Source organism: Heptranchias perlo, chromosome 4 (assembly GCF_035084215.1).
Source record: "Heptranchias perlo isolate sHepPer1 chromosome 4, sHepPer1.hap1, whole genome shotgun sequence".
NCBI classification, from domain to species: Eukaryota; Metazoa; Chordata; class Chondrichthyes; order Hexanchiformes; family Hexanchidae; genus Heptranchias; species Heptranchias perlo.
This window is the reverse complement of record NC_090328.1, coordinates 36,598,479-36,622,614: the sequence shown is the minus strand read 5'-3', so window position 1 is coordinate 36,622,614 and position 24,136 is coordinate 36,598,479. Positions and strand designations below refer to the sequence as shown.

General features: G+C 41.7%; 1 protein-coding gene across 3 annotated transcripts in view; it reads right to left on the bottom strand.

Annotated features, from left to right (window-relative positions):
* LOC137320867 (single-stranded DNA-binding protein 2) overlaps positions 1-24,136 on the bottom strand; it is a 429,480-nt gene that overhangs the window by 19,446 nt on the left and 385,898 nt on the right. For all 3 annotated transcript variants that reach the window (XM_067982791.1, XM_067982792.1, XM_067982793.1), the window contains 3 exons: positions 23,924-24,002; positions 20,537-20,565; positions 10,956-11,054 (listed from right to left, as the gene is read on the bottom strand). In XM_067982791.1, the coding sequence (XP_067838892.1) occupies positions 10,956-11,054; positions 20,537-20,565; positions 23,924-24,002 (207 nt within the window). The remainder of the gene's footprint in view (positions 1-10,955; positions 11,055-20,536; positions 20,566-23,923; positions 24,003-24,136) is intronic.

Sequence of the window (24,136 nt, the reverse complement as noted above, 5' to 3'; positions counted from 1 at the left end):
GGGCTGAGTGTAAAACCGGCTGCCGATACACGATTGCCCGTTTTGCACTACCGCCAAGACGATGTGATGAATTCAAGTCCCAATTCAGGAGCTTGAGTACGTAATCTAGGCTGGGATATCAATGCAGCACAGAGAGTACTGTAACATCGGAGATGCCGTCTTTTGGATGAGATGTTAAACCAACGCACCATCTGCCCCTTCAGGTACACGTAAAACATCTTACGGCACTATTCAAAGAACAGGAGAGTTCTCCCAGTGCCCTAGCCAACATTTATCCCTCAACCTACACCACCAAAAACAGATTAACTGTTTATTCATCTCATTGCTGTTTTTACGACTCTACTGCAAGTAAACTGGCTGCTATGCTTGCCTTCAAACAAAAAACTACACTTCAAAAGCAATACCATTGCCTGCAAAGCACTTTGGGACGCCCTGAGATGAAAGACACTGTATAAATTCAAGTTCTTTTTTTTTCTAGATGCTCAAGTATGCCACAAAATGTTGCCTGTCAACATGTTCCATGTTTACTGCTGATCCATGACAAGCCCTCACAAAACCTTATGGGCTCAATTTTCAAAGTAAGAAACGGGTGGGTTGGGGGCGGGGGGGCATTGGAAATTGCCACCATTTCAGACCCGCCTCCAACCTGCCCATTTCCAGTTTTCATCAGGGCGGGTCGAGAGGCCTTAAAACCTTTCAAGGAGACTTCAGGCCTCCATTTTTCTCCAATTCCTGATTTCAACCCCGGGGGGCCAGGATTCTCGGGCCTTCTGTTTTTTCGCCTCATGAAAGGAGGCGAGAAGGCCTGAGACTAACAGGTAGGTGCCTAGAAAGGTACAGCTTGTGGGCCTGGAGGAGCAAGAGTGCTCCCCCCAGCCCCAACAAGCCTACCTGCACTGACCCCCTCCCCAACGATCGCGGACGCCCGAACCCTGATCCTCCCCCTGACCCCCATCCTGCCCCCCACTCCCGACCCCAATCCTCCCCCATTCCGATCCTCCATCTCAACGATCGTGGACCCCCACGATGACCCCCGATCCTGACACCCCCACCGTGACTGACCCCCTATCACATCCCCCATGACTCGCGACCCCGTGCCCACCATCCCTCCACCCCCCCCAACAACAACCCATACAAACAAAGACTTACCTGAAGACATCCTCTTCCTGGCTGGTCTCCTGTCCGACTGAGACCAGCCTGTCAATCAGCTGGTCAGTCAGACGGGAAACCAACAAAATAAAAAGACATCCTTTCGTCAAAATCGTAAGGACGTCCGGGAAACCCGTACTAATTGGTTTCCTGACCTCAATTTGACCCCCCTACCCCCTTCCCGGCTCCATTTAAAATTGAGCCCTAAATCTCTTCCATTTTTTATCAAGCATTTCCATACTCCATCAGGGCACAAAGTCAAGCTACAACTTATACACTTGGTATGTTCACATTTTTAAAGAGCTTGATACATAAATACATTGTAACACAGCCTACCTGCATGATGTATGATCATTTACTGACATGAGCAATGTTTCTTCCATTGGGAAATGCAGCGGAGCGATGACATTAAGTAGCTGTGTGGCTATTGCTATTCAGTGAGAAAAATGCTGACCTATGCATCAGCCACCTATTTGAAACGTGTGGAAGCACACCGGCCGATACTGAAGATGATCCCTAAGTTGCCATGGCTAATGTTAGCTGTGGCTCAGTTGGTAGCACTCTTGTCTGAGTCAGAAGGTTGTGGCTTCAAGTCCCACTCCAGCGACTTAAGCACAAAATCTGGGCTGACACTCCAGTGCACTCCTGAGCGAGTGCTGCACTGTCGGAGGTGCTGTCTTTCAGATGAGATGATAAACCGAGGCCCCATCTGCCCTCTCAGGTGAATGTAAAAGATCCCATGGCACTATTTCGAAGAAGAGCAGGGGAATTCTCCCCGGTGTCCTGGCCAATATTTATCCCTCAACCAACATCACTAAATCCAATTATCTGGTCATTATCACATTGCTCTTTGTGGGACATTGCTGTGTGCAAATTGGCTGCCACATTTCCTACGTTACAACAGAGACAACACTTTAAAAAAGTGCTTCATTGGCTGGTAAAGCATTTTGGGACATCATGCAAGTCTTTCTTTTTCTTTCTTTCTAGCTTGGAAAGAGACCGAAACAAAATGTCGAGGGAGGTGGTGACCTGGACTGCAACTGACAGTGCCGTGTCTATGATGCAGATATCATTGTAGCAGATAGCACAGATCTATAACTAGCCCTTTGCTTAATCCTGGATCCTGCAGAGCCAAATTCCATATTAATTGACAGATAGGTGGGCTAGGCCTGCGGATATGACTGCTGACAATACGGAAGATACTACCAATTTGGTTGTGGTGCCTTCTTTCATTTTAACCATGAAAGAATGCATATGTGGTGAAAAGCCAACCCCCATCATTAATTTTAACTGGAGTTGACAACTGGCACTGCCAAATGGCGTGGGACTCGATACTCAGAAATCTTATTGTTCCCCTAGCTCCCATGAAAACTTGTACCCTAAGAGCTACTTTGTCATTTGACTCTTTTTCAGCTCTTCCTGCTCTGCTGAAGTCTTGGAAATGCTTTAATTACAGTCAGCTTTCTAGTGAATTCGCAGGCAATATTTGGTTATTTTAGCACATAAGATTTATGCAAAACTCGTTAGGTGAAAACAAAAACTCAATTTAAAAAAAATCATGGATTAAAAAAACGGTTCATAAAAGTGCCTACAAAATGAGTAACAGAAAGAAGCCAGCATTAAAAGCATACTGTAAAACTGGAAAGAAAAGGCTAAAAAACCTTGGACCCCTTAAGAACCAGCTCTATTGCTCATGGAGCTTTCCTTGAGCCAACTCCAGATAGGCAAAGGGAGTACCCAGCCCAATTCCATCCTAAGTGGACAGAATATTGTACTAGGCCTGACGTCAACCCATCCTAATATTTAAATGAAGCTATGGCTGTTGTACAGACCATTTCAGATTGCTCTAAAAAGACCTGCAGAGCATCATGCTTGATACTAAAGTGGTGTAGGTCTGGCTATAGGGATCTGAACCAGATTTATCAATCCCTCTCCACCTGTTCTGCTCCTGCACCATCACCCATAGCAACTAGAAAGCATAACTGAGTACACAGTGCTCATTTCCAAGAATCCTAATTTCACCTAAAAGTAAAAATGTCCCAAAAATGATCACTTTACAAATTAATTTCCTGTTGACTTATCAAGTTTAAAAAGTATACATTAAACATGTTGTTTATTTGTAAATCATTAGATCTCTAAATGAAAGGATTAGGCCAAAAAAGGTTAAAATGCAGATTTTCTTCAAACGAGAGAAAAAGAGCAAATTATATTACAATAGACAAAGTGAGACTAAGAAAGTCATTTGTCAACTGATAGAATTGGTTAACTGTGACTCTGCATGCCAAAAGGTAAGACATAGTGCAAACTGTAAATTGATAATCATCTACTGAATACCTTGTCAATGAAGAAAATATGAATATTTATAGGTCTCTCCAAAGTTACAGAATATAAGTTTAAATTTCACTTAGAAACCGAAAAAGAATGGAAGAAATCTTCATTTTTTAGGATTCTGTTTCAATCAACCAGCAAATTATTTTCACAACTTATTTGGATAATTTTGAATCACAAGTTGCTTTAGGTTTTTTCACACTAGCCAATGTATCAAATATTTTTTTTTCAGCAAACATAGAATAGAAAAAAAACCTCTCCTGGTTACCTTCCTAGCATCTATTTTATGTTGTTTTGTGTTTAGATCAATTTCATTTTTTTAATCCAAGGAAACTTGCCATTTACTCCATGAAACAATGATGTCAATGCAGAAACAGTAGAGGGCACCATTTGGTCACCGAGAAAAGCAAAAATCTGAGAAAGCTAAAATATTATGAAATTAATGATGGGATCATAATTACTTCTGCATACAATAATTTTGGTGCACCAGAATGCAACAGGAGTTGCTATGACTTGTGTAATAGAGATGCATTTTATTAAGGAAATGTACCTAAAGCGCATTTTTAAATTGATAATTACAATATTTAGTCAGCTTTTCAAACAGATTGAATTAGAAATGTCAGCTCACACTTACCACCATTCAAATTTGGTGGTACTGGGGAGTGATTAGCTCAGAATGCTTACCTCCCTCTCCAACAGAGCTGCAGATATTCTAATTTACTCAAACCCCTCATACATAATACGGATAATGCAGTTATAATCTTACGAGGAGACTCAATGCACATGTGCAGGGTATGAAGTACTATGTGAACACAATATAAACTGACTGAACCTAATGTGTTGAAATTCTTCATTTATTTGCCTGAAAATAAAATTGAAAAGTAAGAAATATGGTGGAACTGCTCCCTAAAGATCATCTGGCAAAACTCCAGGATACTAACTCATCCTCAGACCTCCACTATTCCACCTGGGCCTACTACCTTCCACAGATAATGTTACCACCTTGCCCTAGCAGTACTAAAATCATGGAGTGGAGAAAATTGTCTTCTAATCTCTAATCTTGCTTAAAACTAGTTAATTTGGGGCTTGTTAATTTTAAACCCAAGTCCTTTGGTTCTGGGCTCATATTATAACCTCAGACAAATAGCCTGTTTATATTTATATCTATACTCATCAGCATTTTAAAGACTCATATTGTATCTCCCGTCAATCTTCTTTTCTCCAATGAAAACAAGCGCAGCTCTGTGAACCTCTATAACAAAGACCCCCCCCAACCCCCCGCAAGTCCCAGAATCATATCTGGTGCTGTTTTCTGAACCTCCTCCAATGTATAAACATCCAATTGCAAACAGCGTGCCCAAAACATCACACAATATTCCAAAAATACACTCACCAGCAATTTAAATAAGGCCAGAATGATTTCTTCCTACTTATAGTCAAATTATAGAAAGGTTACAGCATGGAAGGAGGCCATTCATCCCATCGAGTCCATGCTGGCTCTACGCAAGAGCAATCCAGCTAGTTCCACTCCACTGCCCTATCCCCGTAGCCCTGCAAATTTTTCCTTTCAAGTGTTTATCCAGTTCCCTTTTGAAAGCCATGATTGAATCTGCCTCAACCACACCCTCTGGCAGTGCATTCCAGATCCTAACCACTCGCTGTGTAAAAAAGTTTTTCCTCATGTCACCTTTGGTTCTTTTGCCAATCACCTTAAATCTATGTCCTCTGGTTCTTGACCCTTCCGTCAATGGGAACAGTTTCTCTCTATCTACTCTGTCTGGACCCTTCATGATTTTGAATACTTCTATCAAAACTCCTCTCAACCTTCTCTGTTCCAAGGAGAACAACCACAGCTTCTCCAGTATATCCACTTAACTGAAGTCCCTCATCCCTGAAATCATTCTAGTAAATCTCTTCTACACCCTTTCTAAGGCCTTCATGTCCTTCCTAAAGTGCGGTGCCTAGAACTAGACACAATACTCCAACTGTGGACAAACCAGTGTTTTATAAAGGTTCATCATGACTTCCTTGCTTTTGTACTCTCTGCCTCTAATTATAAAGCCCAGGATCCCGTATGCTTTTTTAACCACTTTCTCAAACTGCCCTGCCACCTTCAATGATTTGTGTACATATACCCCGAGATCTCTCTGTTCCTGCACCCCTTTTAGAATTGTGCCCTTGATTTTAATGCCCTTGAGATGGATCCTAGTGTTTGATTAGCTTTGCTGATAACAGTTTCACCTTTATTTTGCAGTGAATGATTAATAATCATACCTAAAAGCTAATAAATACCCTTTCATTGTGTATACTTTAATTGTTTCCTTTTCCAATATACATCACCTTACATTTATCTAAATGAAAATTCATGTGCTTTTCTTTAACAAATCTGAATAAGTGGGCTAGATTCGCAATCCTTCTAAATCTCCCTTGTATTTTCTCCCTCATCACATAACTTTGTATCATGAATATAGTTTATCATTTTACAAGAAGTACTCTCCAAGTTATTTATAAACAATATAAATACCAATGGGCTCGAGCAAACTTCTATTTAACTCTGCTAGTCAGTGCTCCATGACAGAACTTCCTCATTCTTCACCTTGTACTTCCTATTGCCAAACAAGTTTTCAATTCAGTTGGATAAATTTGCAATGAATTCCATCTTTAAAAACTTTGCACGTGGAACTTTATCAAATGCCTTCTGAAAATTCAAGCAAATAATGTCCAATGCTCTCATCCATTAGTACAGTAACCCCTTCAAAAGAATTTCAGCAGATTAGCCGGCATGACCTATCGCTTCTAAATCCACTCTGAATATTTCTTATGGCCTTAATGGTCTTTAGATGACCACTGGCAGCATTCTGGATGATACTCTCAAGCATTTCCCCGATCCAGTCCTTAGGATAACCACTCTATTATTTCCATGTTCATATCTTGTGTTTTGAATGTTGGGGTAATATTTGCTATCAGCCAATTCCAATATTTATGAAGATCCTCTTCCTTGAGGATCCTATGGTGTATCCCATCCAGCTTGCATCCTGTAGATATTTAATTCCTTTTGAGTTTTAAAAAAAAATTTAACTTCTGTTATATACTTCTAAGCCAAAATGACAAGATTTGGATTTTGATCAGTCTTTTTAAGATTTGTTCTTAATATGCAGATGATGCTGGAAAGGCTGCACTTAAAGCCTATGCCTTGAGGAAATGGTGGTGGGCCTTCTCCTGGAACTGCTGCAGTCCTTGTGCTGATGGTTCTTCCACAATGGTGCTAGGTAGGGAATTCCAGGATTTTGACCCAGCAATGATGAAAGAATAGTGATACATGTCCAAACCAAGATGGTGTGTGGTTTGGAGGGGATCTTGGAGGTGATCCTGAATCCACAACATTGCTACTCTTGTTCTTCTTGGAGGTAGAGGTTGAAAGTTGAAGTTATTTTGATGAGTTGCTCTTGTGCATCCCGTAAATTGCACATACTGCAGCCACAATGGGCTGGTGATGGAGAGAGTGGATATTGAGACCAATGGCAACGAATTGCTCTATCCTGGATGGTGTCGGGCTTTTTAAGTGCTATTGTCGCTGCAACCATCCGGGCGAGTGCTGAGTATTCCATTACGCATCTGATTTGAACCTTGTAGATGGTGGAGAGAGATTAGGGGTAAAGAGGTGAGATGGTCATCTCAGAATACTCAACCTTGGTCCTGCTCTTGTAGCCACAGTGTTGAAAAGGCTGGTTCTGTTGAGCTTCTTGTTTATGATGACCCCCAAGATGTTGATGGTGGAGGGACTCGCGGTGGTGGTGCTGTAGAAGGTCAGATGGCTGGGATTTCTCTTGTTTGGAATGGTCATTACCTGCCACTTATCAGCCCAAGTCTGGATGCTGCAGTGGGCTGGCATCGATTGCTTCATTATTGGAGGAGTTGTGAAAGAAGCTTTAGCAGAATTGTCAGCGAATAGCCTCACTCCTGACTTTAAGGCAGAGGGAAGGTCATTGATGAAGCAGCAGAGCATGGTTAGCTTAAAGATTCTTCCCTGAGGAACTCCTGCAGTGAGTTGCGATGATTGGCCTCTGATAACCACAACCATCTTCTTTATGAAGGATATATTTAATATATAATATTTGATACCTTGATCTTCTATACTGCTTCCCAAATAATCTCTTAAATGATCCATTTGGCCTTTTACAGGGGTAAATTTCCAAATGTAGTACTTGGCACAGGGCTTTATGTTCCACAAACATATTGGGAATCTGGGTTTGCATTCCCACTATTTTCCGTCCATTCCAGCTCTGTGCCAGGAGTAGTAGAGACAAAAATTTAGCCCACTGTCTACTATAACCACAGCTAAATAAATGTTTTGCTATTATCTGCAATTTGTCTTTCTACTGCCCTCTTGCTTCTTATAATACACAACTCACATTTCTACGCCTCCCATCCTCACTACTTTTTATTTCCTTGTATCTTTAAAAATATTTGTTTGGCCCATGAGTTAGTTTTGACCTCTTCATGTGACTAATCTGATCTAGGTCTTGTACTAATTCCTTCGTTTCTAATACAAATATCTTTTGTTGTCATATCCATTAAAAAGACTTTAAAAAATAAATGTTCTTCTGTTTTATATTCTGGTTAATCCATTTAATGCACCTTAAATTTTTTTTCATAACTCCAAAATTTCCTCTCCCTAAGTTGTGGACCTCTGTATCGTTTCTGAAGTGCAATGATCACTGGAGTTTGATTTCACCCATTTTCAAGTTATTAGTTAGTTCTTGTGTTTGTTGAACACTAAGGACTAGAAACTCATTACGTCCCATTTTTCAGGCACATAACCTACAGCATGCTTACAGTGTATGCCCAAAATGGGAGGCCTAATGCTCAACAGAATTTGGGCTTCGTGCCTCATTGTAATAATAGTGGCAAGCTGCCGGTGTCTGTTGGCCCCCAGAGGCAGCTCATCCATTTGCCAGGATCTAATTTGGGCTGGCTCCCTTTCCGGCAGTGGCCCACGGGTAAATCCTGGGGGGATGGGGGGGGTGGGGGAAGAGAGGGAAAGAAAACGCAAGGGGGGGCCGAGCGTTAACTAGCAGCGGCCCACAGTAGTACTGACGAGCCAGGAGGTGCAGGAATGGTCCTCCCAGCTCAACATTAAGGTTAAGTATAAAAAAAGTAAATTTTTGGTTAGGCATTTATGGTTTAGACAAAGTAATGCTTAGCACAGCAGGCCCGGTGTCTGCTTCACTCTGTGCTGCCGAGTTTGCTGGTAAGGTCCTGAAATAGCCATTAGGCCCCTCATTTACATATACATTGGCCTAACTCCTGTTTCAGGTGGGTGCCACGGATGCCTGGGAAGCCAATATGGTGGTTATATTGATTCTCTCAAAAGTTGATATAGCTAGGAGACAGCTGTCATGAATTTGAGGGCGGTACAGTGGGTTAGCAAACTATCCTCATTTCTCGTTCCTAAGGTTTAAATCAAGCCCAGAATGATGGGTTTAAACTTTCCTCTCTGCTTAGTAAACTTATTAACTCATGGGCATGGATGTACAACAATAAACTACACAATGCTGCAGAAGTTGATATCCTTTCACAGAGTACATATTGTCTTTTCACATTCCATACTTTATGCTCTCCATTTCACCTACAATTTGGCAGTAAAGGTTTAACTTAAGGATACATTATACATTATTTGCTCAGCGTGAACTCTTCTACTATCTTACAAGTACACCAAAAATATTGACAAAAAAGTAGTGATTTATTTACAAAATTAAAATACGTTTTGAAATTTGCACAAACATATAATTATAGAAATGATGAGGCTGAACAAATGAGACATTTTCAAATTAAAGGGAAGCAATAGATTTTTATGGTGGGGGAGGGAGGGAGAGAGAAGGAGGAGAGTAAATTGGAACAAAATGCTTCCACCCCCAATATTAAGTATCAGGATGGCTCAATTGCCAGCACTTTGTGTAAGAATGTTGTGGATTCAAGTCCCACACCGGGACTTGAGCACATAATCTAGCCTGACATTTCAGTGCAGCAGAGATAGAGCTGCATTGTCAGGTGAGGCGTTAAACAAAGGCCTCATCTGCCTGCTGAAGAGGACATAATAGATCACCTGACGCTATTTGAAGAGGAGCATGGTTCTCTTGGCTGTTTAGCCAACGTTCTTCCCTCAACCAACATCACCAAAAACACATATACCGCCATTGCTTCATCGTTGCTGGGTCAATATCCAAAAATTCCCTACCTAACACCATTGTGAGAGCGCTGTCACCATAGGGACCTCAACGATTCAAAGGAGAAACCCCACCATCTTCTCAGGGCATCTAGGGATGGGCAATAAATGAGGCTTTGCCAGCATCACCCACATTCCAAGAACAAATATTAAAAAATTACCAGATCATTCGTTTTTTTGCTGTGTGTAAAACCTTACTGTGCGTAAAACCTTATTGTGCACAAATTAACTGCCGCATTTACCCATGTAACATTAACTTTACTTCAAAGTAATGCATTGGTTGCAAAGCACTGAGGATGTAAATAAGGCACTATATATATGCAGGTTAATTCTTTTTCTTTGTAGAGAAAACATAAGTAAATGTAAATGCAGTCTCATATAGAGACCAACTTGTGTCAGCCAGTACTGAGCTTTTTGAATGTAGGATTGGCATCTGGGACCAGGAAGTATACCGATTCCCACTCGACTAAATCACAAATGACTAAAGAGTGACCTGTTAGACAAGTCAATCTAACAAGTCTTCTCCATCTTACAGACCAAACATGTTAGTTTCTAGAGGGTTGCAATTACAGTTGCATATTGAAGAACCCCTCAAGGATTAGGAATTAATCTTCCCCTTCTCCCACAATATTTCCAATGGGACACATTAGATAAAGGGATTTCTTCCCAAAACTACTGCCTCAAATTATTTAGTTTTAATAACGAAAGTCTGTGATTCTTTATGTAATAGTCTAACTAATTACACACATTCACCAGATCATACTGGTAAAATGTTCAATTAAAACAATAACCTAACACTTTTCAATTCCACATAACAAATATTGTTCCTCTGTTTAAGATAATGAACAACTGGTACCACAGATTTTTTTTTGTTAATATTGCAGAATTGGCATAGAACAGTACTAAAAACTAACACTCACATATAAATCCTGTCATATTGAAAATACAAGTTCCTATTAAGTCATTCTATCAAAATTCTAAACATTCAGATCTCAAGTCTCATTGCAGAAGAGGATTACTTATACAAGACAATTTCAAGGGAAAGTTACTTTCCTAACCATATGTGACTATAAATAAAATATGGAAAATAGATGGCTACTAATCAGTTACCAAGTAACTCAGCAGGTTTCAAAAGAAACACTTCAAAATGACTCATAACTGCATATCGTCCCTTGTATTTTATCCCAGTAATAAATCACATGTGCTGAGTAGTATACAGGCCATTAAAAGAAAAATATAAAGAAATACTCACGCTGTCACTCTGAAAGGGGTTCAGGAAGTTCCCACCCATCTCTCCATCATCACGTGGAGTGCCAGGCGGATTACTCATACTTATGTTACTGGGAGAATTCTATGGGCAGACACAAATAAATGAACATCCATCATTCTGAATGCAAGCTTTAATCACATCAGATTGCAAAGAGGCTTGTTAATAAACTAATAATAACCTCTACTGTACGTTCTTAACATAAGCAGGTTTATGCTAAACTGAGAGTTTTAACACATTTCATCTTCGCTGTTCACAGCTGAAACCAGAATATCTGTAGCTATAAAACTGTTTCCACATGAAGGACTCCTGCCAGCAATTAAAGGTAAATATGGCCATCAAAATCGTAGTCAGTTGCAGGTCCCAATTTGTTGCTGAAAAGCAAATTAACTGAAGGTCTCTTTTTTTTTACCAACGAGGTGAACGCATGTACTTGTTTATGGTAATAATATAGTATGCATCTTTTTCAATGATTTGCATAGCAGCTATATTTTATAATGTATCGCTTTTGTCCTATTTTACATGTATTTATTTACACATCCAAAAACATTGCAAATTTGTCCAAATCTGAAATTATCCTGATTAACCTAGAGGCTAAAGTTTGTACTACTATAGCTGTACTTCAGACTCACCGCTACCTGCCTACCTCAGGATTCCATGCCATTATTAGCTTTGAAAAACCTATCTTCCCCCAATCAAAGGATGTAGCGCCATGCAAGCACTACATAGGTGTATGGCGTTTAGCACATTTGAGGTTATCTTTATTCTGTAATGGTTGTTATAGGCATTTAATTTCTCTCATAATAGCACAATTCATCATGCAGACTATTTCTAAATATACAAAGGTAGACTTGATGCTGAGTGAAGATACCAGGGCCTCCATGGACACAACCCGGATATTAGGCACAAAGGAAAGGCAGAGCCGCTCTTTCCTAGGAATACAGCCTCCCCCGACATTGAGGCCACCCCAAGTCAAATCAGTGTCAGAGTTACCTGGCTCGTACACATTCTATCAGAGTGAGTGAGGCACTTCAAGGCCAAGTGAGCTAACAGTGTCTCAAATCAGTTTTGGAGACTAGGTAGACTCCATCAGCAGTAAACTGAAGCTTCCTGTGGGTTTGGCCTCCGGGTCTGCTGTAATGCTCAGCACCAACATCACACAGGCGATGATAGAGCTATTGCTGCAAAGAAAAAGGGTGGCACTGCCAAATTTAGAGCCCCCTGATTGTCTAGAAGTATACAGGGCAAGATAAAGCAGAAAAAGAAAGCTTATGACTGTCACAGAAAACTAAATACTGCAGAAAGCCTAGAGGAGTATAGAAAGTACAGGGATGACGTAAAAAAGGAAATAAGAAAAGCAAAGAGAGGGCATGAAAAAATATTAGCTAGTAAGATTAAAGAAACCCAAAGATGTTTTATCAGTACACTAAGAACAAGAGGATAGCTAAGGTAAAGATGGACCTATCAGGGATGATAAGGGTAGCTTGTGTGTAGAAGCAGAGGATGTGGGTAGGGTTTTAAATGAATATTTTGTTTAAGTATTCACAAAGGAAATGATCCGGATGTAGTAGTTAAAGAGGAGAGGTGTGAAATATTGGATAAGGTAAACATAACAAGAGAGGGAGTACTAGAGGGTCTGGAATTCTTGAAAGTTGATAAGTCACCAGGGCCGGATGGATTGTTTCCTAGGCCAGGGAGGAAATAGCGAATGCTGAGGATCATTTTCCAATCCTCACTAGATACAGGGGAAGTACCGGAGGACTGGAAGACTGCAAACGTAGTACCATTGTTAAAAAAGGGTACAAAGGAGCAATTATAGGCTGGTCAGTCTTGCCTCAGTAGTGGGCAAACTATTAGAATCAATACTGAGAGATAGGATAAACTGTCACTTGGAAAGGCATGGTTTAATCAGGGATAGTCAGCATGGATTTGTTCAGGGAAGGTCATGCCTTACAAATCTGATTGAATTCTTTGAGGAAGTGACAAGGAGGATTGATGAGGGTATTACAGTGGATGTTGTCTACATGGATTTTAGTAAGGCATTTGACAAGGTCCCACACAGCAGACTGGTCAGAAAGGTAAAAGCCCATGGGATACAGGGAAATGTGGCGAATTGGATCCAAAATTGGCTCAGTAACAGGAAACTAAGGGTAAAAGTCGATGGATGTTATTGCGAATGGAAATCCATTTCCATTTCCACAGGGCTCAGTGTTGGGTTCCTTGCTGTTTGTGGTATATATTAATGATTTGGACTTGAATGTAGGGGGCATAATTGGCAAATTTGCAGACAACACAAAAATTGGCCGTGTAGTTGATAGTAAAGAGGATAGCTGTAGACTCCAAGAAGATATCAATGGGTTGGTGGAGTGGGCGGAAAAGTGGCAAATGGAGGTCAACCCAAAGAAGTGTGAGGTAATGCACTTAGGGAGGGCAAACAGTAAAAGGGAATATACAGTAAACGGGAATATATTGAGAGATAGAGGAAGTAAGAGACCTTGGAGTACATGTGCACAGGTCCCTGAAGGTGGCAGTACAGGTTGATAAGGTTGTGAAGAAGGCATACGGAATGCTCTCCATTATTAGCCAAGGTATAGAATACAAAAGCAGGGATTTTTTTTTTATTCGTTCACGGGATGTGGGCATCGCTGGCGAGGCCAGCATTTATTGCCCATCCCTAATTGCCCTTGAGAAGGTGGTGGTGAGCCGCCTTCTTGAACCGCTGCAGTCCGTGTGGTGACGGTTCTCCCACAGTGCTGTTAGGAAGGGAGTTCCAGGATTTTGACCCACCGACAATGAAGGAACGGTGATATATTTCCAAGTCGGGATGGTGTGTGACTTGGAGGGGAACGTGCAGGTGATGTTGTTCCCATGTGCCTGCTGCTCTTGTCCTTCTAGGTGGTAGAGGTCGCGGGTTTGGGAGGTGCTGTCGAAGAAGCCTTGGCGAGTTGCTGCAGTGCATCCTGTGGATAGTGCACACTGCAGCCACGGTGCGCCAGTGGTGAAGGGAGTGAATGTTTAGGGTGGTGGATGGGGTGCCAATCAAGCGGGCTGCTTTATCTTGGATGGTGTCGAGCTTCTTGAGTGTTGTTGGAGCTGCACTCATCCAGGCAAGTGGAGAGTATTCCATCACACTCCTGACTTGTGCCTTGTAGATGGTGGAAAGGCTTTGGGGAGTCAGGAGGTGAGTCACTCGCCGCAGAATACCCAGCCTCTGACCTGCTCTAGTAGCCACAGTATTTATATGGCTGCTCCAGTTCAGTTTCTGGTCAATGGTGACCCCCAGGATGTTGATGGTGGGGGATTCGGCGATGATAATGCCGTTGAATGTCAGGGGGAGGTGGTTAGACTCTCTCTTGTTGGAGATGGTCATTGCCTGGCACTTATCTGGCGCGAATGTTATTTGCCACTTGTGAGCCCAAGCCTGGATGTTGTCCAGGTCTTGCTGCATGCGGGCTCGGACTGCTTCATTATTTGAGGGGTTGCGAATGGAACTGAACACTGTGCAGTCATCAGCGAACATCCCCATTTCTGACCTTATGATGGAGGGAAGGTCATTGATGAAGCAGCTGAAGATGGTTGGGCCTAGGACACTGCCCTGAGGAACTCCTGCAGCAATGTCCTGGGGCTGAGATGATTGGCCTCCAACAACCACTACCATCTTCCTTTGTGCTAGGTATGACTCCAGCCACTGGAGAGTTTTCCCCCTGATTCCCATTGACTTCAATTTTACTAGGGCTCCTTGGTGCCACACTCGGTCAAATGCTGCCTTGATGTCAAGGGCAGTCACTCTCACCTCACCTCTGGAATTCAGCTCTTTTCTCCATGTTTGGACCAAGGCTGTAATGAGGTCTGGAGCCGAGTGGTCCTGGCGGAACCCAAACTGAGCATCGGTGAGCAGGTTATTGGTGAGTAAGTGCCGCTTGATAGCACTGTCGACGACACCTTCCATCACTTTGCTGATGATTGAGAGTAGACTGATGGGGCGGTAGTTGGCCGGATTGGATTTGTCCTGCTTTTTGTGGACAGGACATACCTGGGCAATTTTCCACATTGTCGGGTAGATGCCAGTGTTGTAGCTGTACTGGAACAGCTTGGCTAGAGGCGCAGCTAGTTCTGGAGCACAAGTGTTCAGCACTACAGCTGGGATGTTGTCGGGGCCCATAGCCTTTGCTGTATCCAGTGCACTCAGCCGTTTCTTGATATCACATGGAGTGAATCGAATTGGCCGAAGACTGGCTTCCGTGATGGTGGGGATATCAGGAGGAGGCTGAGATGGATCATCCACTCGGCACTTCTGGCTGAAGATGGTTGCAAACGCTTCAGCCTTGTCTTTTGCACTCACGTGCTGGACTCCGCCATCATTGAGGATGGGGATGTTTGCAGAGCCTCCTCCTGTAATGATGGAACTGTGTGAAACGCTGGTAAGGCCACAGCTAGAGAATTGTGCGCAGTTCTGATCACCACATTACAGGAAGGACATAATTGCTCTGGATAGAGTGCAGAGAAGATTTACAAGAATGTTGCCAGGGCTTGAAAATTGCAGCTACGAGGAGAGATTGGATAGGCTGGTGTTGTTTTCCTTGGAGCAGAGGAGGCTGAGGGGAGGCTTGATTGAGGTGTACAAAATTATGAGGGGCCTAGATAGATAGGAAGTTTCCCCTAGCAGAGAGTTCAAGAACTAGAGGACATAGATTTAAGTTGATTGGCGGAAGGAATAGAGAGGACATGAGGAATAACTTTTTTACCCAGAGGGTGGTGGGTGTATGGAATTCGCTGCCTGAATTGGTGGTAAAGGCAAGGGCCCTCAACTCTTTTAAAAAGTACCTGGACCTGAATCTAAAGTGCTGTAAGCTGCAGGGCTATGGACCGGGTGCTGGAAGGTGGGATTAGAATGGGCGCCTGGTTGTTTTTTGAGCCGGCGCGGACACGATGGGTCGAATGGCCCCCTTCTGTGCTGTATCTTTTCTATGGTTCTACGGCTAGCCGAAGGGCTTGTCTAGGCGCCTGGACGAAGCAGGGTGTCTTGAGGGAGTAGGGGGAATTTAATTCCCGTCCCTACTACCTCTTCTTTCTCCACCTTTGTTGGGAAGTAGGAGGGGAAGCTGCCTGGCTGGAACTTAGTGATTGTCATTCTTAAGTTTTTGATGTGTTATTGCTACCAAATTTTTTGAAATTTCTAATAATAGTTTAACATTTTCAGTCAACATGTGTATTAAAGTTATGAAACATTTTTGTAATGAAACATTCTTTGAAGTTAAAGAGAGCTGTGTCTATCTCTTCTGGTTGCGGCCTCTGCAGGGATGCTCATTGGGTGAAAGCAAGCTGTGCTCTGACAGCCCTGTCCTCTCGAAGCAATGCCTCCTGTGGACGCGTTACGTCCCTTGGCTTCCGCACCCGCAGTACAGGATCTTCTACTTTGATTGACTCTTCTCCCGGTATGTCAAGATCCAGACCTTCAGTCATGGCATAGATGTACAGGGCACAGCACACATCGACTATCCTCGCCATCCTCTCTGCGGAGTTTTGGAGGGTACCAATAGCTGTCCAAGCACCTGACGTGACTTTTCAGCACCCCAATGGTTCTCTCAACGACCTGCCTGGTGGACGTATGTACCTGATTGTACCTCTGCTCCACTTCGGTTTGTGGACGTGAAAAAGCGTCACCAATTATCGATCCTTCCAACTGGTCCCCCATCCCTGAGCATGTGTGCGGTGACCGAGTTGCACACAATGAATGCATCGTGACAGGAACCCATGTGCTGGCGTTCACATGCAAGATGTGCAGCCAGGCATTGCAGACCACCTGGATGATGAGGGAGTGGCAGCCCTTTATGTTAATGTCGCTTTCCTGGTTCTGAAGGGGAGCCTTCAATGCTGCGTTCGTTCCATTAATCGCACCAAGCGCTCTGGGGAAGCTAGCAACTTAGTGCCCTCTGTCTTTGCTCCACCGCGGACATTCAAAATATACTGAACTCGCCAGCCCAACAAAACAGGGCATCAGTTACTTGCCGAATGCAGACCCTCACTGCCCCTTGTCTAATCCAGCACAGGTCTGCCATGGGTGCTTGGAAGGATCCAGACCAGTAAAAGTTGAAGGCTGTGGCCATCTTAGTTTCTACAGTTAAGGATGGGGCTTTAAGTCATCACAAAGTAAGTCGCACAGTTAGCTCCTCAGACATGTCCTGGAACATCAGTTGAGAATTATACACACTCTGGGCCGGGTATTTGCATATGGGGAGCTGTTTCCACTTGTGTTGCTTCATTCTTCGGGTCTCTTGTCTTTGGTTTTCTTCCTCCATTATAATATAAAGCAGCAATGGAGCCAGCTGAAGAGCCATTTACTGCAGGCGCCTGGAAATCTGGTCGCAATTTGAAGAGACCCTCTGAGCAAGCAGAATTGCAGGAAACTCGTATATGAAACTTGAGGGGGAGGGGGCAGTTTTATGGTCAGAGATTGGTTTGGGCAGAGGGATTGATAGATGATAGGAGATTTGGGTGTATTGTACCTGCGTGTTTAACTCACTTACGCCCAAAATTCCATGTGTTTGCTTTGTGTCTTGACTGTGCGTTTCTGTGGGCGCAAATGCACAGGAAATTCATGGCCCATATGTCCCTAATAATGCTTCCTTTTCTTGTAGGGAAGATATGACAGTTTTATTATACTTCTCTGAAATGACAAAGAAGCAGGATAGTGCAGCTAGGTCTACGCATTTTCGCACAGTTTCTCACATTTAAAAAAAAATCCGAATAGTTTTTACCCAAATTTTCCATAGAACTTTATCGATAATGTGGTAGAATAATTTTGACACTTTGAGGAGCACAATGAACAGAAATATATCTAAGGTCTCTCTCTTAGACAAGATAATTACACTAAACTGAAATGTCATGGTTCTACTTGGTAGTATCTTTTCTATGTATTTGTGATAGACAATCCTTCAAATTTAGCCAGGTGTGCCGCGTTTACAGACTGGATCAAAACATTATTTTTAGTGATTAAAAATAATTTAAGGTTGAAGTAACAAGTTATACACATCACTAGCTTGTTTAACTTTGCCCCAGACAGCGTTACATTGGGTCCGAAAAGCACCAATATTTGCACGATAGGATAAATTAGGAAGCTAGTTTAGGAGATTTCTGTCTGAGAAAAATAAAAGGGCAGTCAATGTAAAAAAAAACACATTACAATTTGAAAAATTAAAAGTTCACAATTTATGAAACCAACTGAAATATATTAAACCGCACTGTAAATTTACAGTATTTAAATTACCACAGAGTGCTTTTATTTTTCTTAAACCAAGCCAATGTGTTGCAAAACACTGATTTTACATGCACCTTCAAATTTTCAGTAAGGAACAGAGATTTACCAGAGGAAACAAACTGCAAAGAGAAATCTGTACATTCAAATGTTTGTAACATATAACTTGTTTCAGGGAACACCATTTTGCAGTGCGTATTTTACAAACACTACTCCAGTGCCAGAAATTGTGACAAACCAAGTTAAAAATAGCACAAACAGCAACGCATTACAAAGACCGTTACTAGCCACTATTTCATAAAAATTCTGGACCAGGTGATTTTTCTTGGTGCAGTTTATCAATTGTAATCTGCATTCAACTCATATCAGTATGTAGTTTACTCATTGTGCCCTGCCCATAGCCAAATGTATAGCAATGGATCGCAGCTCTTTCAAGGAGCCAGCACAGGGACAATGGACCAAATGGTATCCCTCTGTGCTGTAGGATTCTATGATCCCTCAAAATTTCATTTAAAAAATCTTAAAGGATTCATTTATTCAGAACTTGGTTACATACTGAATTTCCCAGTTTAATAGAAGGAAATAGTTTTACATTTACTCTGTGATGTGTTTGGCCAGTAACCTCATAGAAAATGGGTAGTGTTTACAATGAAGTTGCAAAGGAAAACACTAACAAATAGTCCACAATACAGCTCACTGCAATGTTTTCCAAATAGTTTAATAGGTCCCATTTTAAACTTCCCTTCGCCTGGCATAAACCAAGTGGGGGAGGGGGAGGGGGAGGGCAGCAACTTACCCCCTGTGATCCTGCTGTCTTCCTGCTGGGTCCCGATATTAACCTGTTCTTTTGAGCAGGCGAGCAGGACACCCCCAGGAAGACAGTGGGGTCCAGCTTTAAATATGACTGCAATTTTACTCCGAGGCCTGAGTGGGGAAGCTTCCCTGACTGACCAAACCTGCCGAGAGCTGGATTACGGGCAAGTAAGGTAAAAAATTAAGGTTTCCTTGAAGGCTAGGAGGAGCAGGAGTGGGACTTACAAGGAAACCATGGGCCTCCCTTGCCACGGGCTTCTCCCTCTCCCGATCGGGATCACCCATCACTGTGAAAGCTTCAATTTTGTCATAACAATCCAGCTGGTTCTCAAATATCCTGCAGAGAAGGTAACCTGCCACTTCTGCCTGGTCTAACCTACCCATGAATCCATGTCCTACACTACGTGGTTGACTCGTAATGTCATCAGGGCACCTAGAGATGGGCACTATAAATACTGCTTTGTCAGTGTGGCCCCCATCCCAAGAATAAATAATTTTAGAAACTGTTCTAGTTCCCATGATCAATTTACACTTCAAAAAGTACAGTATTGCAACCTCTTTTGTTGTAATTTTTAATGCTCATTCAAAAATGCTTAGGTTATACCTACTAGTGTCACTACAATGCTAAATGGTGCTACGCCGAGTCCAGTGTCCCAGAAACAGTCAACAGTTCTATGTTAACATTCTCAAGAATAGATTATTTTTGAAGCAACACCAAAAAGTTGTTTCCTCCAGGACATGGTTTGAATCCAGCCCATAAAGAGGGAGTGAAGATCTCCTGTTTGTAACAGCTGTCAACTGCCTCAAGTGAATTGAGCTTGGGCAGTCTCAATCTATTTCCCAATGAAGAGATAATGAGCATCAAAAATGTTTAAGGCATGAGACACTCAAATTTTAGTTTAATAATACTACAAAATTAGAAAGTAAATTAAAATAATTTAGGCATTGAAAAAAATGTCTGCCTAGCCTGAGGAAGCAAACTGAGGTGCCCCTACCTAATGCAACACAGACTTAGGATCTAACCTGGGACTGTTTGGATTTGTACAGTTAATTTATTCACTGGATAAACCTGATAACCAGTCTGAAGTCAATGCAAAGAAATACAAAATGGTAGCATTTTTAATGTTCAATTGAAATATTGCTCCTGGCAATAAAATGAAGTATGATTTTCAAAAATAGCTGCACACCCATGTTGTTAATGGCAGTTTGGAAAGAAAAATGAAGCAGATTTCTTCAACACAAAATTCTGAGGCAAAATTAATCAAATTAAATTTTAGTTTAAATATTTGTTTTGCTATTTTAATGCAACTGATTTCACTTTTTTCGGATAAGTCCATCATTAATCACTGTGTTGGATACAAATGGCGTTTTTAAGAGTTGAGTCTTAAAATCTCATGCCCTAAAAATTTAGTAAGATTGTAACAAAAGATGTTTTTGTGAATACTTAACTTTTACGTAAAAGGCTAAAAATAGCATGCTTATTAAACATGATCCTTACCTTGGAAATGCCGTCCATGTCTCCTGAGCCTGAAATTAAAAGACAGACATCCTAATTAGTTTTTGTTCCATCCATCTGAGCTCTATTACTTCCCTGCAGCACTTGATGAGGATCTTGCAAATTTTCAGCCAGGTAAAAACTGTAAGCTGCACAGGAAGGGTTGAGATAAATTAATCAAAATACATCTTTGCAACATTATTACCTTCATTGTTTCAGAGCCACTGTTTAATGAATGTAGGCCTAATAAATGATATTGGTTTGCAAAAAAAAGCTGATTTAACTTCAGGTCTACAATAATTCAATAAAAAAAGGAATATACTTTAGATGCAGAAACTACCTTGCTGAGACAACATTAACATTCCCAGTTTGGCCCTCAAACTTTTATTTTATCATATACGCAAGCCACCTGCCTCTCTGTACTTTACAAAACTTATACCACTGGAAACTGAACATTCATACATTAGATCATGTAGATTACATCTTTCCGGTGTCAAATTACTATTGTTCTCTTTTCCCATAATGTCATTCTCCCCTCTCCACTGTTGTTACTGACTCTCACTTGTAAGAATGAGCTTACCCATACCCAGATGTGCACCTTGTACTTCCATAATAAAAACAGAAGGGAAACGCATCTTGCAAATATTACACAAAGCAATGCAGTCACAGATGAATCACAGATGTATTATGGGTCCCTCACAGATTTTGGGCTTGTGTGACATAAAACTCAGCCCTGTAAATGGAGCTGAGGTACAAATCTGCAATGATCTAACTGAATAGTGGAACAGGCTGGGGCTGAATGGCCTACTCCTGTTCCTATGTAATACACATCCTGCAATTCAACCAATCCACTGTAATACATTTCAATTTATTTGTCCTCCAATTTTCTTCCTAATGTTTGCCCCCTATAGTGCCATTGGTCAGCACACATCCTCCATCAGCTCTAGAGACAGGACTTTCAACACAGGAACATTTACTTCAGTACAGCTGCAATCAACACTACTCAACAATCAGCAAAGCAGCAAGCCAAGTTCAAGCAAAGCAAGTAAGTCTGTTGAATTTCTTCTCCCTTCCTCCACATGGAAAGTCTCACTTCCAGCTGCCTGACTGATAAAATACAAACTTTATCCAACTGAGGCAGTGAGTCAGAGCAATAGGCCAGAGATTTGAACTTGCAACATTCTGGTTGGCACTCAAAAGCTAACATTATGTAACAGCCCATACTTACCCTTTGATTACAAAATCAGGAAAAAATAAAGATCAAAAGGAATTAAAATTAAAAATATTCACTAATAGAGAATGAAGGAAAGGTTGCAGGCAGGAAAAAAAGGCTATGCAGTGTAGAATAGATGCTGTCCACTCATTCCTTGATAAAAACACTGCTGTTCCGTGAAGGATTTTGCACTGTGATTCAATCTGCTGTTTTGCTACTTTGCTTTAGTTTTCAAAGATACATTAACTACTAAACATGCATATTAATTTGCAAAAGTAGGATGTGCTTTTAAAGGAGGAAAAGTGAAGGAGAGCAATGAAAGAGACAAAGTTAAGGGGTGAAAGAGCGGGATAAAAAAAGTGAAGGAGACACATGAAACAGAAGTGACGGATTGAGAAAAGTGGAGAAGAAACTGAGTAAGGATGGGGGTGGGGTGGGGAAAGAGAGAGAGAGAGAGAAAGGGACAGATATGGACTAACAGATTAAAGGGTTGTTCTTAACTTGGAGAGGAATCGGTGGGTGGAAGTCCCGAAGCTGTTGATGCATCCCGAGGAAGAGAACAGAGCAAAGCCCTGCTGATTTTAACTGCCGAGCCTCATTTTAATATTGCACATTTGTCTCCTACCCAAAGCCGGTGCGAATGACGTCAAGCCCGGCAGGTGGGAGCATGAATTGGGACAGACTCAAGGGAATCTTCTCTGGCATAAATTAAGTGCTAGGAGAGTTGCAGAGCCGATGCCGGTGGGGGAGGCGAGAGGAAAGATCATGGCAGGTGTGGGTCAAGGATTCCCTCCGGGGCCTGTTCCTCCAAGCCCCCAATGAATCCTTCCAAAAATTAAAAATACTTAACTTACCTTGGCCTCTTCTGGCCACTCTGTCACTTCTCACCAGGTTTCTTTGGCAGGTTTGCCACCACATAGGCCTGCCACTGAGTTCCACTAAAAATAGCATTGCGGCACCGATGACGTCACTGTGCATTGACTTTTACACTTCAATTAGGCCCTGCCTCTCTGTAGCGGAAGTCTCAGTTGACTTGAAAGTTGGCGAAGATAAAATAGCGCCAGGTGAGTACGGAGCAATCTCTGGCCGGTAAGTCAACTCACCCGATTTTAACCACACACCATTCCCGCTCAGCGTGGGAGGATTAAATTTATCCCCTAAAATGTTTTTCTCCTTTCAGTTTTACCAGTACCACCATCCTTGCGTAAAGCAGCACAGGGGAGTTATGAAACCATTTTGTTTGGACTCAGCTTGAAAATGTTTGATAGCCACTTTGGTAGATTTATCACTCTATGTAAAGAAGTTTCTGCAGATATCTGTAATAAGAAAATAGTACAAAATAGAAAACACTGGCATGCAAGCTCCAGTCACCTTATAAAAATAATGCTATAAGGGAGATCCTCACAGAGAGTTTGAGAGAATGATTAGTAATGACCTATGTTAGGAATCAGGATGTACTGTAGTGGAGGAGGAACTGCTAATCTCAAAGATAAAAAAGAATCCAATCAATTTTTTTGGTTAAAGTCAAATTCTACATGAATAACATAATGTTATCACAACTGAAACAGAACAGAAAAATAGCAGAAAGTAGAAAGAGCAACCAAGTATTTGCTCATCAATATACAAAGTGCAGCTGCGCCCAAGCGTTTGCAAGAAAGGTTATCTCTATTCCTTTACCCATAGTTATCTTTTCCCTACCATAAACAAACCGTTATTAAATACAATAACTACCATGATAAAATACATTTGCTAAAGTGCCAGGAGAGACAAAATAATACTTAAGACAATCACTGTAAATTTTGAAATTGAGCAGTTTGCTTAATTCTTTCTCTTACTCTCATACACAGACTCACAGTAAATAAAATCCACCAAGGGGTACAATGACATTAGGAAATGTTACCCACTTGAGGGCTGCTTATAATCAGTGAGCAGCTGCCTTAAGTTGGTGAATCCCATTAATACTGAATGAGATATGCCAACTTAAGGCTGTTTGTGTGGATTGGAATCAAGCCCCTCTGGGATTGTAGTATACACATCAGGAGGTTTCTGAGGTGCATTCATAACTATCATGAGGTTCACAAGTCAAGAAAAGAAGCTATCAATTTGGAGAAATACAGCAGAAAAACTAATATGATAGAGAATAAAAACACATCATGCTTTATTTATTTTCTCTTTACCTAATGATCCGTTCATGTGGTGCGGTTCCATTCCACCCATTGCCCCTATTGGGCCATCTGAACCAGGACCCATTGGAAACTACAAATAAAAAGCACAAACTAAATGTAACTTTTGTCAATGGGACTTTCCACATTTACAACTGAGCACAGTTACAGACAGTTCAATTGCTTCAATTTCCTTATTAGTTGCATTAAAGGAAGTTTATTTCACAA